Raw genomic sequence first — 13,947 nt, forward strand, 5'->3', positions numbered from 1 at the left:
CTGAAGCCATCCACAACACAACCCTCCGCAACACCCATAAGAGGGAAATGGATGCCGCAATAACCGCAGTCAACAGAGGACCTGGAGATGAAGCATCAACTAATGATCTTCACAACCACCTGAAGAACGTTATCATGGATACGGCCACAAATATACTTGGCCCCAGCCGCAAAAGGAGTCGGAACGGCTGGTTTGACGATGAATGTAAGCTAGCAATGGAACGGAAGAATGCCGCATACCGAGTAATGTTGCATTCTCAAAGAACGCGGGCACGCGCAGAGACTTATCACGAACTCCGTCGAGCGGAGAAGCGACTTCACAGACGGAAAAAGGAAGCCTGGGAGAACCAACAAGTCTGTGAACTGGAAAAGTACAGGGAGCAACCGCACCAGGCGCGGAAGTTTTACCAACAAGTCAGCAGGATGAAACCTTATACACCTGGATGCTCATCCTGCCGAAACAAAGAGGGTAATCTGATTTCCAACAGAATGGGCATATTAGAGCGATGGGTTGAGTTGATGAGCTACTGAACAACCATAACATCGGCGAGTTGGAGGTCCCGCCAACTGAAGACGACGGACAAATACTGCCACCACCAAGTTTAGGAGAAACAGTCCGTGCAATTCATCGACTAAAAAATCATAAGTCGCCAGGAGCCGATGGAATTACAGCCGAATTGGTTAAATATGGAGGCGACCAGTTACACCAAGTGGTTCATCAACTTCTGCTCAAGGTATGTGACAGCGAATCAATGCCTGACGATTGGCAACGAGGCATTATCTGTCTCATATACATAAAAAGAGAGATATCACACAGTGCAGCAATTATAGGGGTATCACGTTGCTGAGTACCATCTATAAGATATTCTCCACTATCTTGCTAGGCCGGATAGCCCCATACGCCCAGAATATCATTGGCCCATACCCAAGAGGCTTCACTCCAGGCAAATCAGTAACAGATCAGATTTTGTCTCTGCGGCAAGCGATGGAAAAACTGTTGGAATATGGACAACAGTTGCACCATCTGTTCATCGACTTTAAAGCCGCCTATGATAGCATAGCCAGGGTAAAACTGTACACGGCCATGAGAGAATTCGGTATCCCGACGAAATTGATAAGACTGACTAGGCTGACCCTGACCAATGTGCGAGACCAGATAAAAGCAGCAGGATCAAAGTCAAGACCATTCGACATCAACAACGGTCTACGACAAGGGGATGCCCTATCATGCGTCCTCTTTAACCTGGCCCTCGAGAAAGTGGTCGGTGATGCTGAGGTAAATGCAAGAGGTACGATGCTCTTCAAGTCCACCCAACTACTGGCCTATGCTGACGATATCGACATCATGGGAAGAACCACCCGAGACGTACAAACTGCCTTCATCCAGATCGAGCAGGCAGCAATCGGGGCGAGATCTTGGGACAGACAAAATATATGGTGGCAACGTCAGCACCAAAGAGGAATCAACCAACAACATCAAACCGCACTGGTCAAGCACGAAGAAGAATAAGGATAGGAGAATACAACTTTGAGACCGTTGACAATTTCTCCTATCTAGGTTCGAAAATCGCAACCGATAACAGCTACGATGATGAAATCCGCGCACGGTTGTTGTCAGCCAACAGAGCCTATTTCAGCTTACAAAGACTGTTCCGCTCGAAACGTCTCACCATAGGGTCAAAGCTCTTACTGTACAAGACTATGATCTTGCCAGTCCTCATGTATTCCTCGGAAACTTGGGTTCTTAGCAAGAAAAATTGCGTTCGAGAGAAGAATCCTCCGAAGAATTTTTGGCCCCCTACATTAGGATGGACGATTCCGTAGCCTACACAATGACGAAATCTATGAGCGATACCATGACCGTCCGGTTGTGAATAAAATCCGGCTCAATAGGTTACGGTGGGCGGGTCACTTAATCCGCATGGATGAGGATGATCCCACCCGGAAAGTCTATAAGGGCAATATGTATGGTAGAAAAAGAAGACGAGGCAGACCCTGCCTAAGATGGAGCGATGGCGTAGGTCAGGACACTAAACAGCTTTTAGGGATATCGAATTGGTGGACCTCGGCGCAAAACCGGGATGTTTGGAGTTCCTTATTAAGGCAGGCCTAGACCGGATACCGGTTGTTGCGCCGTTGATGATGATGATGATGATGTGCTTCATCTGGGAGTGACAGATGTCAACCTAAAGCAGTTTTATATAACCTTGGTTGTCCTCGAACACGGTGATTGACTCTGCCGCTGGCATTTTCATGTCTTCGAAGCTATAAGAACTTTCTGCTCGCAAAAAATACACATTGCTAATGGTATCTGCTTCCTACTGGTGGTACTAGGTAATCATCGTTCCACCATACGGGAATACAAAACCGCTTGTCGATTTCCGGTGAGTCTTGTCACCTGCTCAATCTTTCTCCATGTAGAAAGTGAGACTGGCATATTTAGCTGAGGAAGTCTCACCTCCGTCCCAACTACAACTGAAATGTATGGACTTGACCCTGCAGCGGTGGCCAAAAGTGATCCCACCACTTTTTTTCTACGGCTTGTTGGCTTCAAGCTCCACGTCGTCCTCTCTGAGAGCTGCAAGGAATCCCATCCCTATTGATTTGGTAATTGGTTTTGCGTCCAATAAACCGTTGTCTTCCAATAATTTGACAATTCTTGCTATGTAAGCTATGTAAGCTATGGAAGCCGACATATCGCCTCAATACGGGCTTCGTCCCTATTTGACTGTTGAAATCTCCAAGTATGACTTTGATATCATGCTTGGGAGGCTTCGAGAGTCCGCTCAACTGCCTCGTGGAAGGTATCCTTCTTCAACTCTACAGTCTCCTCTGTAGGGGCGTGAACGTTGACGAGGCTGATATTTCTAAATTTGCCTTGCTAACGCAGAGTGCATTGCCACTCGCTTATATTTTCAAAGCTGATAAAAGCAGGTTTCATTTTTTGGCCATTATAATATGATATATGATGTAGTGGCTCTTCTCCAGGAAATCGGTCCCTGTCTAGCGCACCTCTTGCAGCGCTGTTACATCAGCCTTATATTGGGACAAGGCATCGGCTAGCTGCTGAACAGCATTGGGCCTATCGTTCCATGAGAAAGGGCGCCAATCCTTATTCAATTATCGTTTCCGGCTTCGTCGTCGAGTAGTCAATTCAGTCTGACGCTCCTTTTGTGGCTTCGTAACAAGTTGTTTTCCGTGTAGGGTTGTCAGCCCTACCCAATCCCCAACCTGGAGCACCAGTTGGTACAATTTGTTCTGTTTTTAGGCGCGGGAGACTCGCCTGCTTCCTTCTCCGTCTGCAGTTCTTCATAAGAAAGAACTCCCAGCGATCACAACGTGAAGGTGAAGATAAGGTTTGGTAATGGAGCCTTTGTTGTTGGTTCAGCCGGCGCCTTTTTTGTTATGCACATATTACTGCTGATGACGAAATACGATGTTGATCAGTTAAAATCCAACTGACCGTGTGGCAAGCTCTGTGCTCGATTAATGTACCGCCAATGGAGGAGGGTTGAAAGTTGCAGAAATCCGCAAAACACCCACCATTATCACTATGATCGCCAAGATCGTGTTTTTCCATCCCCTGTTCGGACAAGGCCCCCGCTTGGCATTTAGATCACCGACCACGATCACAATGTCGCCTTTAGGTCTATTCTGAACTGCGGATGCTTGCTTGTATTAAGCATCCTTCCCCACTATATCGGAAGTCTCCGTTGGTATGGAGCATTGTAATGCTCCTTAATCAGAATCGAAATCTTGCAGTCAAAATCCTGTCAGAAATTGGCTCCCAGGACAAGAGAGCGCGCCTTCTGCTAGCCGCCAGATACAACCCGACATCGGATTCGCGTCTACTGCAACTCAGCTAGATATGTGTTGGATGTCGGAAGTAAACTGGCTGACGAAGCACAGTTGCAGAAGTTGGCGCGGAGAAGCTTTCCCGGCTGATGTTTAAGCGCGAAAGTAAGGCGATTGTGCTCCGTGAACACGGTGAACGCCCCGCCCGCGGAAGTATTTGATGGGGACGTACGCAGTGAGTAGCTCATGATCGTAGGCGCTGTAGTTACGCTGAACTGGGTTGAGGTGGTTCAAAAAGAAGTTGAATAGTTGCCAGGTTTGGTTTACCCGTTGATGCAGAGCGGCGCCTACCTCTGTGTTTGCAAACACCACCTGACCAAGAAAATGCCAGTAGTGTAGCATAAACAAGCTGTTGTTTTACGGTTTCAGACGCCCGGATGCCTCAGTAGACCACGCAATCTCGCTGGAGTTTTTGGTTTTGGTCGCAGACAATTAAGCGTTGAGTATCGCTAGTGATGGGCGGCTTTGGGGAGGAAACGACCATAAAAGTTTAACATGCCCTAGAACCTTCGTAGATGCTCCACCGTGGTTAGCAGGGGAAACATTTTTGATCGCTTTAACCTTTTCTGGGTTTGGTTAAATTCCGCAGGGCTGATCATGTGATCGAGAAATTTCACCTGCTTCTGTAGGAATTTGCAATTGTCTACATTTATAATGAGCCCGGCCTAAGGAAAACGCTGAAAAATTGACCCCAGATGGTCCAAATTGATTACCTGACCAACCTAATAACAAATTGCCTTTTCTGAAGGTGCACATCACATTGAAGTTCCCGGGACTTACACATGGTATCGAAACGGCCAATATAGCCTTCAATAATTCCTTCCATGATTTCGCAGTCAGCTAGACCTTCTGGCGTCCCTTCTAACGTGGCCGATGACCTGCGTTGCACCCGAAAAAAGAGCATTTTTGCTGACCGCCCAATGCTCATCAATAATTTCAGGAGGGTTATTTGGGGTATCTGTCATCCGATTAGCAAAATAGATTTCCCACTGTCAAGCGACAAATTGTCGATGTTGAACTTGAGGGGATGCAGTTCCTCAATCATCCGATAAAAGGCAGACACAACCCGTTACCGAACGTAAGTGACCATCAGATAGTGATCCCCTCCAGGTCGATGTCAGTGCCTGTCTTGTTACCCATATCGAAAAACAACTCCTAAATCTACTGCTGATCGCGAAGTGGTCGATGTTATTGCTCGTAGGGCCAGTTCACCCAACTGACCTTATGCTAAGGTCTGTTCTCGATAAATATGTCACCAATGACAAGCCGATGGAAACTCCAGAAATCCATAAACCTTCCACCATTATCGTTACGGACGACAAATCCGTGCTTCCCCGTCTCATATCCGGGGCAGATGCTGTCAGGGCCCACCTTAGCATTCAAATCACCCATCGCGATCACAATTTATTTTTTAGGAAGCACATCCTGAGGTGAGTGTAGTTCCTCATTAAAAGAATGTTTCTCCTCTTCTTCTCTCTATGGCTTAAGTCTCCGATGGTGCATTGCTCAATACAATTATGATTGGACCGTCAGTCAGAAACCGGTTGCCTGGTCAAGACAGTAGATCTTTCCGTAGGCGTCTGCAACCACCCGACTTTCAAGAGGACAAAAGTACATTGCCGCAATAGGGAGAGGAGTAATCTCAAGAGTTCCACCATTTTACTTCGCTTAGGCCCAGAATGTCCACCTTATGGTATATCATTGGAATTCTCGCTCGAGTTGGATAAAACAGCTTTCCCTTGGTGGAGGTTTTGCAGGGCTGTACTAGTGCTGACCAATGGTTCCATTATTCTTTAGAGCTCTTCTCCAATGTTGAAATATGGAGATATGTATTTCCCTGTCTGCCTTGAGCTTTTAAAGTGCGTCTTCCATGACCTTATATAATACTTCTGGGATCTCGATTCTCGATGTCTTCTGCAAAGTTTTTGCTTTTTTTCTGCCTGCGAATATTACCAAATGTATAGTTGATGAGGCAGTTATGCCGATTATTGCCTCTTCGGACTAGACGTTTACCTCCATCGTGAAGAAGTTACTTTTGGCCTTCACTTTGCTTCTAAAAACCCACCAAAATCGCATCTGAAGACCATTATTCTGAGCAACTAAAACCCGCAGAAGTTCTTCCATCTTCATCGTCGTCAGGCTTTTGGAGAAGCAGACTGTCATTTATGTGTCTCTGGAATTTCATCCCCTGCATATGTCGGCAGTTCTGCTCCATGCCAGCCTGGCAATTTAGGAACTATGGTTCTAAGTAATTACTCCATGTCCTCCGTCGCGCAGTCTGCCTGATGGAAAACATATGCCGGTAAACACAAGCTTTGAACTAGTGAGTATTTGCCCCGGAAATACTTTTGGCAATATGGCCAGCCGGATATCCTTCAACACATTAGTATAGCTAACGGCGGATCTTGCAACGCCTACCTTCGCCCCTGATCTTCCCGGGATTTTCTACCTCTCGAGTTTAGGTTTGGGTTTCTTGGGAGCATTCCCTTCCTGATTTTCGCTGCCCCCTCTTCTTTGCTTACACTGTTGCAGGCTTAGGTCTACTCTGATCGTTCTTAAAAGCTTTCTGCGATTCCACGCCTCCGTTGAGATAGCCCAGATACCAATTAGTGCCAGCAACACTGAGGCCTGTTTCGTTCCTGACCCCAGATATTTTTTCGTTGGTCCTAGCCTTCTGATCAAGAACGTTAGTAAGTTGTCGTCTTCGCAGTAGATCGATATTGAGCTTGGCTCCCACACTGCACTGAGTGAAGAGTTTTTCGACTCCTTAATCTAGACACGTGTTAATTGTAGGGTCAACTCGTATGGAGTATGGTTATCTCCAGCTACTAACGCCTTGGTAGACGAGGGGTTTGGCTCCTTGAGAGTCGCGATAGGTTAGCTCTAAGAGAGCTATACTCCGCTTTCGTCTATCCTGTAGTGATCTGCTTGTCCTCAGTCAGGTTCTGTTTGCCCAGTTAGTATACTACCTTGTAAAACACTATTCTGCATATTGTAGTGAAACGATGTGAAGCTTACCAAACTACTGAACGAACCATTTATTAACTGTATCCTTTCATACTCCTCTTATATTTTGAATAATAAATCATTTCCTACGTTTACATCCCTTTCGAATGGATAAACAAGAATTCAACAAACTCGTAATGGACACAATACCCTGTGACCCCCTTCTGCCGACGTAACTTGGTGGGGGCTTGAGGATATTCAGGCTTATTTTACGATTGCTCCATCAACAAGGCTTGTTAGGGTGCTGTAGGTGCTAATTGAAATTCGGGGGTGTGTCTCCTCATTCATGTTCCATTTGTTGCTTTTGAATTGTAATTACCTACTAAGGATCACTCAGCAGAATAAATTAACAATGATTTCAGATAATGAATTTTCATTGGAAAAGAATATACTTGAGCATAAACTACCAGAGAGCCCATCTCCGCCTGATGGGATTAGATCTCTCCTATCTTTCCCTGTCATCATGTCCTCCCTCTAAGACATTTGTCCTCGTTTTCTCAACAGAGGAAGTTATTTTAAATTCCGTTAAGGTGACAATAAGCCCATAAGCCCATTTTCAAGACAAAGACAATTTATGTTTTCCTGCCGTGTAGCGCTGGGGGTGTAATACGATTATGCTCCTTAGGATCATAAAAAATTTCGCGAATACATCCTTACCTGCATGCAACTGGGGGTGTGAATACAAAAATTCGGGAAAAGGCAATTTTCCTCTTTTGTGAACGCTGAATTCAAAGCGACATGATTCAGGATATGTAGTAAATTGTTTTGTTGTATAGAATCCTGTCAAGAGCCGAGGACGTCATAAACATGTTAAAAATGCGATTCGACAGGTAAGGGGTTGAGCATAAAATCAGTTGAAGAATGAACCACTTCCTTCGTGCTGTTTCTTCCATTCTTTACCAGATGTGTTCCCGTCTAGGTCCTAGTTCTGTATATATTGAACAGATAGAAAAATTTCGGGATCAGGTGGAGAATTAGGATGTCATCAACATAATTTTAGTTCAATGGTAGTTGTAAATAGGCTTACCCTGTCTTTTGTATCTTTTGCAGGTTCGAAACGCGACAGCTGTGTTCATAATCAATCTTTCACTATCGGATCTGTTGTTCTGTTGCTTCAACCTGCCGCTGGCTACTTCGACATTCTGGTATAATGCGTGGATACATGGGAATCTTCTGTGTCGTTTCTTTCCATTAATGCGTTACGGTTTGTTGGCTGTGTCGTTGTTCACGGTACTGGCAATAACGATAAATCGCTATGTTATGATAGGTCATCCAAGGATATATCCAAGGTAAGTGTTAATGTTTATTGTCTTTAACTTGGGGGATGGAAGCTTGAGAGGGTGCTAGAGTGTTTTCATACTATCCAATGTGTGCATCAAAAGATAGAAATGTCGCTTATAAAGTAAAACCATTTTGAAGTATTATTTGTAACTAGGGCTCTAACCTATACTTAGTCTATTAAGTCACTCCAACCTCGTGCTTTCCGGGCTCTATCCAGTCCCCAAGGCTTGTCTTACGAATCGGTTATTTGCTTCGGTCGAGATAATGGGGCCCTATAAGTACGTTGGAGGAGCTATTCAACCTCTCTCTTTCATTCGCGTACCTCGCATAACAGAACATATCTTGTCCATGGTCCTCGGGCGTAATGGTGTATTCGGGGCAGTTATGGGACTGGACTAATCCTAAGTCGTTCATTTTTCATTAAAAGGGTTCAATATATGGGCCCTATGATCTTGCCCTGAATTATCCTAACATGGCTGTCATCTTCTGTACAACTTCTTCCCAGTAGCTTTTCCGGGGTCTGCAGTTACATCGGGGGGGGGGGGGGGGTTCGCCCTCTTTATTTGGTAGAGATAGTCTGCCTCATTCGCTAAAAGTTCCACGGGAACCATTCCCACGATGACACACACTCAACCGATACTGCCCTATATGTGATAAGTATGTCTATTGTTTTTCCTGCGATTGGTGATAAGAACCGTCCTCTCGTGCATCAAGTCCAGTTTAAGCATTCAAAATAATGCTCAGATGGCACTTTCATACCACGTCCTCGGAACGCTGCGTAACTACAAACACCGCCAATCAACGTTGCCTTCTCTGACACGCAAACACCAAGCATTCCATAATAAATTATATTCCACGGAAGGAGCCCAAATACGGAGTCTTGGAGAACACTTGCAGAAACAAAAATTCCTTCCGCCAAAGAAGTCTCACCGAGAGGTAACTACCGATTTTCCGAGCTAAGCCATCATGGGCACGCAGTTTACCCAGAGTGCCCTTAATCAATCCCACTTAGCAGAATTTAAAGCAATCCTAACATCTAGCTTCACCATCACACAGCACTTACCAAATAATGATCGCCTCCCGAACCAGATCCACCAATGTTGCATCAACCGTAGAACAGGCTCGACGAAAATCATACTTCTCTTCTCATTTGGAGTTATTCCACTATGCAAAATACTACGTGATCTCTCTTGGTGACAAGTCCCGCGACAGGGGGAACTGGGAACTTTCTAAGCCTGTTTGTGCCTATTCCAACCTACAGCGGCATCAGACTCCAGAGTTCGATTTAGGAGTCCTTTTTGCGTTCTTCTGTTCCGAGTTCTACCGTGGTGATTTATCCTCATTAAGGTTTTGTGTGAAACAAAACATTATTAGAATCGAGTCGATGTCTGTCTGTCACACTCGATTTATTCGGAAACAGCTGGACCGATTGTGTTCAGTTTAAAAGGGGAAGAAGGGGAAGGCGAAAGGAGGATGCAAAAATTTTTTTCACAGAATGTGGCGATGTGGGGTTTCAACTGAAAGGGCTCAATTAGTACGTTTCGAAACCAATCCTATATTTGATATAGAGGGAAACGTAGGGGAGGGAGGGCTCAAAATATGACCCCCAAAAAGTATAAGGCATAACTTTGGGAAGTTTGAAGGAAATCCGACTATTATTAACAAAGTTATAGAAGGTTTTACATTTTATGTGAATTTCATGCATTTAAAACGTGAGTGAGGTCATCATGACATATCAATTTGCCAATACTACAACAAAGTGAGCTCATATGAATGGGGGTTCGCAGGGAAACATTTTGTTTTATTTTTTTAATCATCTATATATCAATATCAATTAATCGTGGCAGACATATGTATGCATTTATATTCATATGTTCATGAAGCTTTGGGGTAGTGTCTAATTCAAATAGATATATTTGTACCCGAGGCACCAGCTTGCGGTATTTTGACTTGTAAGGTAATTTTCCCAGTGTTCAGACTCCCATCTCCTCTAAACCTAGTGATCACGAACTTCGCGGTGGATCAAGTTTCAACTATTGGCAACAGTTGAACCACTTGATGATTTCTGATATTGTTTCTGGATATGGTGCTTCCACGCCGAAAATCGAAATGCAGTCCGTAATATGTATTTGTGTGTCTATGCTAGCTGGATTTTCACCTTTAATAAGATGGGTAGAATATAGTTGCCCCCCTTAACATTCTGAGTGAACATAACTAGTTTAATGTTTCTAGCAACTCGGGATTACCTGCTAAACCAGGATCGGAATACTTGCCTGCAGTTGTTATGGCAGGATCATCAGTAAATGGTAGCACTAAGATGTTTACGTTATCCAGGAGCCTCAGTAAGGTTTTCATTACCAGAAACCAAAACACGGGAGGAAGTGCCCCTGCGTGCAGAAAGTCTAGAAAATATCGTGACTTGAATCTTTATCTGCTTCATAGTGTAAATAATCCAACTAAGTAATAGCGGATCTATTCCATGCTGTCCTGTTGCGTTATAAGTTGCTATGAACAAAGCATAGTTGAAGGCTTCTTCGATATACTTGAATGCGCCCAAGGCATGTACCAACTATGACAATATGTTGCGCCAGAACATTCAGTCCCTCTATTAATAGGGTAGGTGTAGAGTCAGTTGGGTCCGGAGATTTGAAACTGCGAAATGAGTCAAATGCCCGTTTAACTCAGGGAAGGAAAGGCCACCTCATGCAGTTTGTCTTTTCGTCATGGTTTTCGGTGCCTTTTCTGCTCTGTAAAAATGGGTTTACCTAGCAAACGGATTGCAGTCTTTGGTGAGGATCAATGTTGAGATCATCTGGAGTAAGTTAACCTTTCCGCAAAATAGTGTCAGCGTTCTTGGGAACTTTCTAAGTTCCTTCAGAGTTCGGTTTAATGTTTCATTTTCACGTTCTTCTCTGTTTCGTTAGCTCCGAAATCTACGACGGCAATTTATTCTCTTTTGGAGTACCGAGTGGGTTTCTTTCACATTGATTGTGACCATCTGAGTTGTTTTTTCAATTCTAGGAGTGGATGCGATCCACCTCCTAAGGACCACGGTTCGGGTGCTCAGCAATAGCGTATATGTCGGCCTATCTGTTTTTGACGAAATCCGAAAAAAAACGGCTTGAAGTCGTTTATAATGAACTTAATGGAAAATAGAAGGATCAGGCGATCATTCTAAGTGGCCAAGAACGACCTAGAGGGAAGAGCTATCCCAGAAACCTACAAAGTTGGCGAAATTGGCCATGAAGATCCGCCCGCAATGACTGAAGCTCCATTAAAGTGCTCGGTTGACACGTTAATTTCGTATTAATGACACGTGGGGAATTAAAGCGCTCAAAGGATCTCCCACATTCCCGAGCCTGGCTAGCATAGAGCCGTGCAATAATGTGTCAACCGAGCACTTTGATGGAGCTTCAGTCTTCACCTACGAGACGTTAAGTATCAAAGACAAACACAACAAACGACTAGCTCTTATGATATTCTACCAAGGATAGGGCAGGAAACTGTACGTTACAAGGTGGGAAAGGAAATTGAGGCTTAGGAACACTTGCTTCCGGGGAAAAGGCGTGAAACCTAAAACTAGAAATGTGAAGGTAAGTGTACGTGGAGCCTAGCCGGAAACAATGATGAGAATCTATTGATTCTCTATTGGACACCACCAAACGAAGTGGTGAGCCGGGAAAGGGTATCTTCCACTGATTCAGAAAACCAGTAAATAAGAAATTAGGCCTGAAGAGGGAATGTTCGGCCCCTAGTTGGGCGCCATTCGTAATAAACCTAGGGGAAATAGGTTCATTACACGTTTCATGATCATTAAGATCTCGTTTGTAGGTGAGGTACCCTCCTGTACCTGCCACTCTCCGATAAGGGTTTATTCTAAGGAATGGTACCGTAACATCAATGACTGCTCGCATGGTCCAGCACTGCAGCATGGGTCAGACCTTCCCAAAAAATATGGTAGACGCGCGCATCGGATACTGCTGTTTCCCGTCCCTTACTACTACTCTACATATTGGATAGCTGTTATAAATGCTCTACTGACAAATTTGCTTGCATCGTAGAGGAGGTGCTCAGAGGTGACGGCAAGGAAGATGGGCGGCAACCCTATCGGCCAAACCAAAACCAAGTGGCCGAGGAGAACCTCCATAATGGTGGCACTGGGAGACGCTGTAATCACTTTGGTTTGCCGGCCGTGATTCAGTAGGCGAATGCTCCAAAGGCCTAATTAGGACGATCAGACCCGAGTCTGCACAGGGACTCATCTGAAGTGGCAAATTAGTCACGAAACCTTACCAGGGGTATACTGGTACCATGGGAACCGGGAAAGCCCCTGGACTCACATACTTCGGGTGATCTCCTGTTGTATGTGAGGACAGCTCGGTTATTTGCGGTTGGCCCCCCTAGTAGGAGTTTCATGGTGGTTGTGGTTATGCTCAAGCGAGAAGAGACCTTCGGGCCTCGACGTGGTGTTGCGTATCAACACGGGTGCCGTACTCCATAGTTCGGTAGAGATTTAGGTAATTCTTGCATCCACCAGTATGAATGCTAAGCCATGCACTTGGTATAGACTGGTACCGTTGTTGCTTGTCTCAGCGGGGCTCTGATTGTGGTCACAAACTCAATCCATGCCTGAAGAGGACCGTAGGATAAGTCTCACGACAGGTACCTACGTAAAACACCATGGGCTTCACTGCATCGTAGAGGAAATAAGAAAAACACAAAAGAATTTCTTTATTTCCCTGTTGACTTTTGTCGGTTAATCTGACCGATGTGTCAACCATCTCTATTGCATAAGACGTTTTTGTTTCGGGTAACTAAACATCTTGCAGCCGTTAATCCGGCAACTGATAAGCGCAGCGATCCCTTTCAAATACTTCTTGGATGAAAATGCTGTGAGCGCTCCAACTGACTTGAAGTTTAGACATTTGTAACACGATGGTCCCAAGCCAGGCCCATTTGTCCCAGAACCTTTTTAACATCCAGGAATACCGATAGTCGGAAAAGTTTCCAGTCAATCAGTTGTTCCTTCTGTTCTACTGCGTAGCAGGCTCCAGCTGGTGGTATTGAGGCTTTTCTAGACACTAATTTGTTCCAAATCCTAAGCACCACTGCGATCCTCATTTCAAACTCTGAGAAAAAATTTGTTGAGCGATCGTAGCCCAGTTTCACCCTTTAGGGATAGTTACGCAGACTCCAACACATCGTTAATGAAAGAGTCTGCTACCGCCTGAACTAGTCATTCGTACTCTCTATGACAAAGGCTAACCTTAAAGATTATTTAATGGTTTGTGCTGAAAAAATCCCAGCAGCTAAGTGGAGTTTCTTCCCAAGCGGCTCGTACCAACAACTTCAAAACCCATCCAGCGGCTCCTATGCCTTCTATGCTGCTGTTTGGGTTGATAAGTTGGGATATGCCCTGGATGATTATTTTCTTTTGACCTTGTTACTACTCCAGGCTTGTGGTTTGCCCTTGAGCGAAGACGATTTACCTGGGAGCTATGCCCCACCCATAGACAGTTTTTTGTTCGGTCTTTGACCTGAGCTAGTTTCGCCGATTGGAGGCCGATGTCAGGAGAACTAGGTTGGTTTCCGATTAATATGAAGAGAATCTGAGTATAAATTCAGGTTATCCATTGATGAGGTCCTTTTTGTCAAGGCTAAGGTTGTTGAAATTAGGGGTACTGACTGGTGCTCTTCCTCCTTGGTTTAGGGTTTGAATACTGCTTAACTTCAAGTTTATCCTCTGGTTCTTCAGAAGCTCCTGGTGAGCTCCCTCCCCACGGAAGGTAATCATCGAGGGAGATAA

General features: G+C 44.9%; 1 protein-coding gene across 2 annotated transcripts in view; it reads left to right on the forward strand.

The window, feature by feature from the left end:
- Positions 1 to 13,947, forward strand: part of LOC119655773 (G-protein coupled receptor moody) — a 149,092-nt gene that overhangs the window by 83,420 nt on the left and 51,725 nt on the right. For both annotated transcript variants that reach the window (XM_038061828.1, XM_038061829.1), the window contains exon 3: positions 7,911 to 8,149. In XM_038061828.1, the coding sequence (XP_037917756.1) occupies positions 7,911 to 8,149 (239 nt within the window). The remainder of the gene's footprint in view (positions 1 to 7,910; positions 8,150 to 13,947) is intronic.

Source organism: Hermetia illucens, chromosome 4 (genome assembly GCF_905115235.1).
Source record: "Hermetia illucens chromosome 4, iHerIll2.2.curated.20191125, whole genome shotgun sequence".
Lineage (NCBI taxonomy): Eukaryota > Metazoa > Arthropoda > Insecta > Diptera > Stratiomyidae > Hermetia > Hermetia illucens.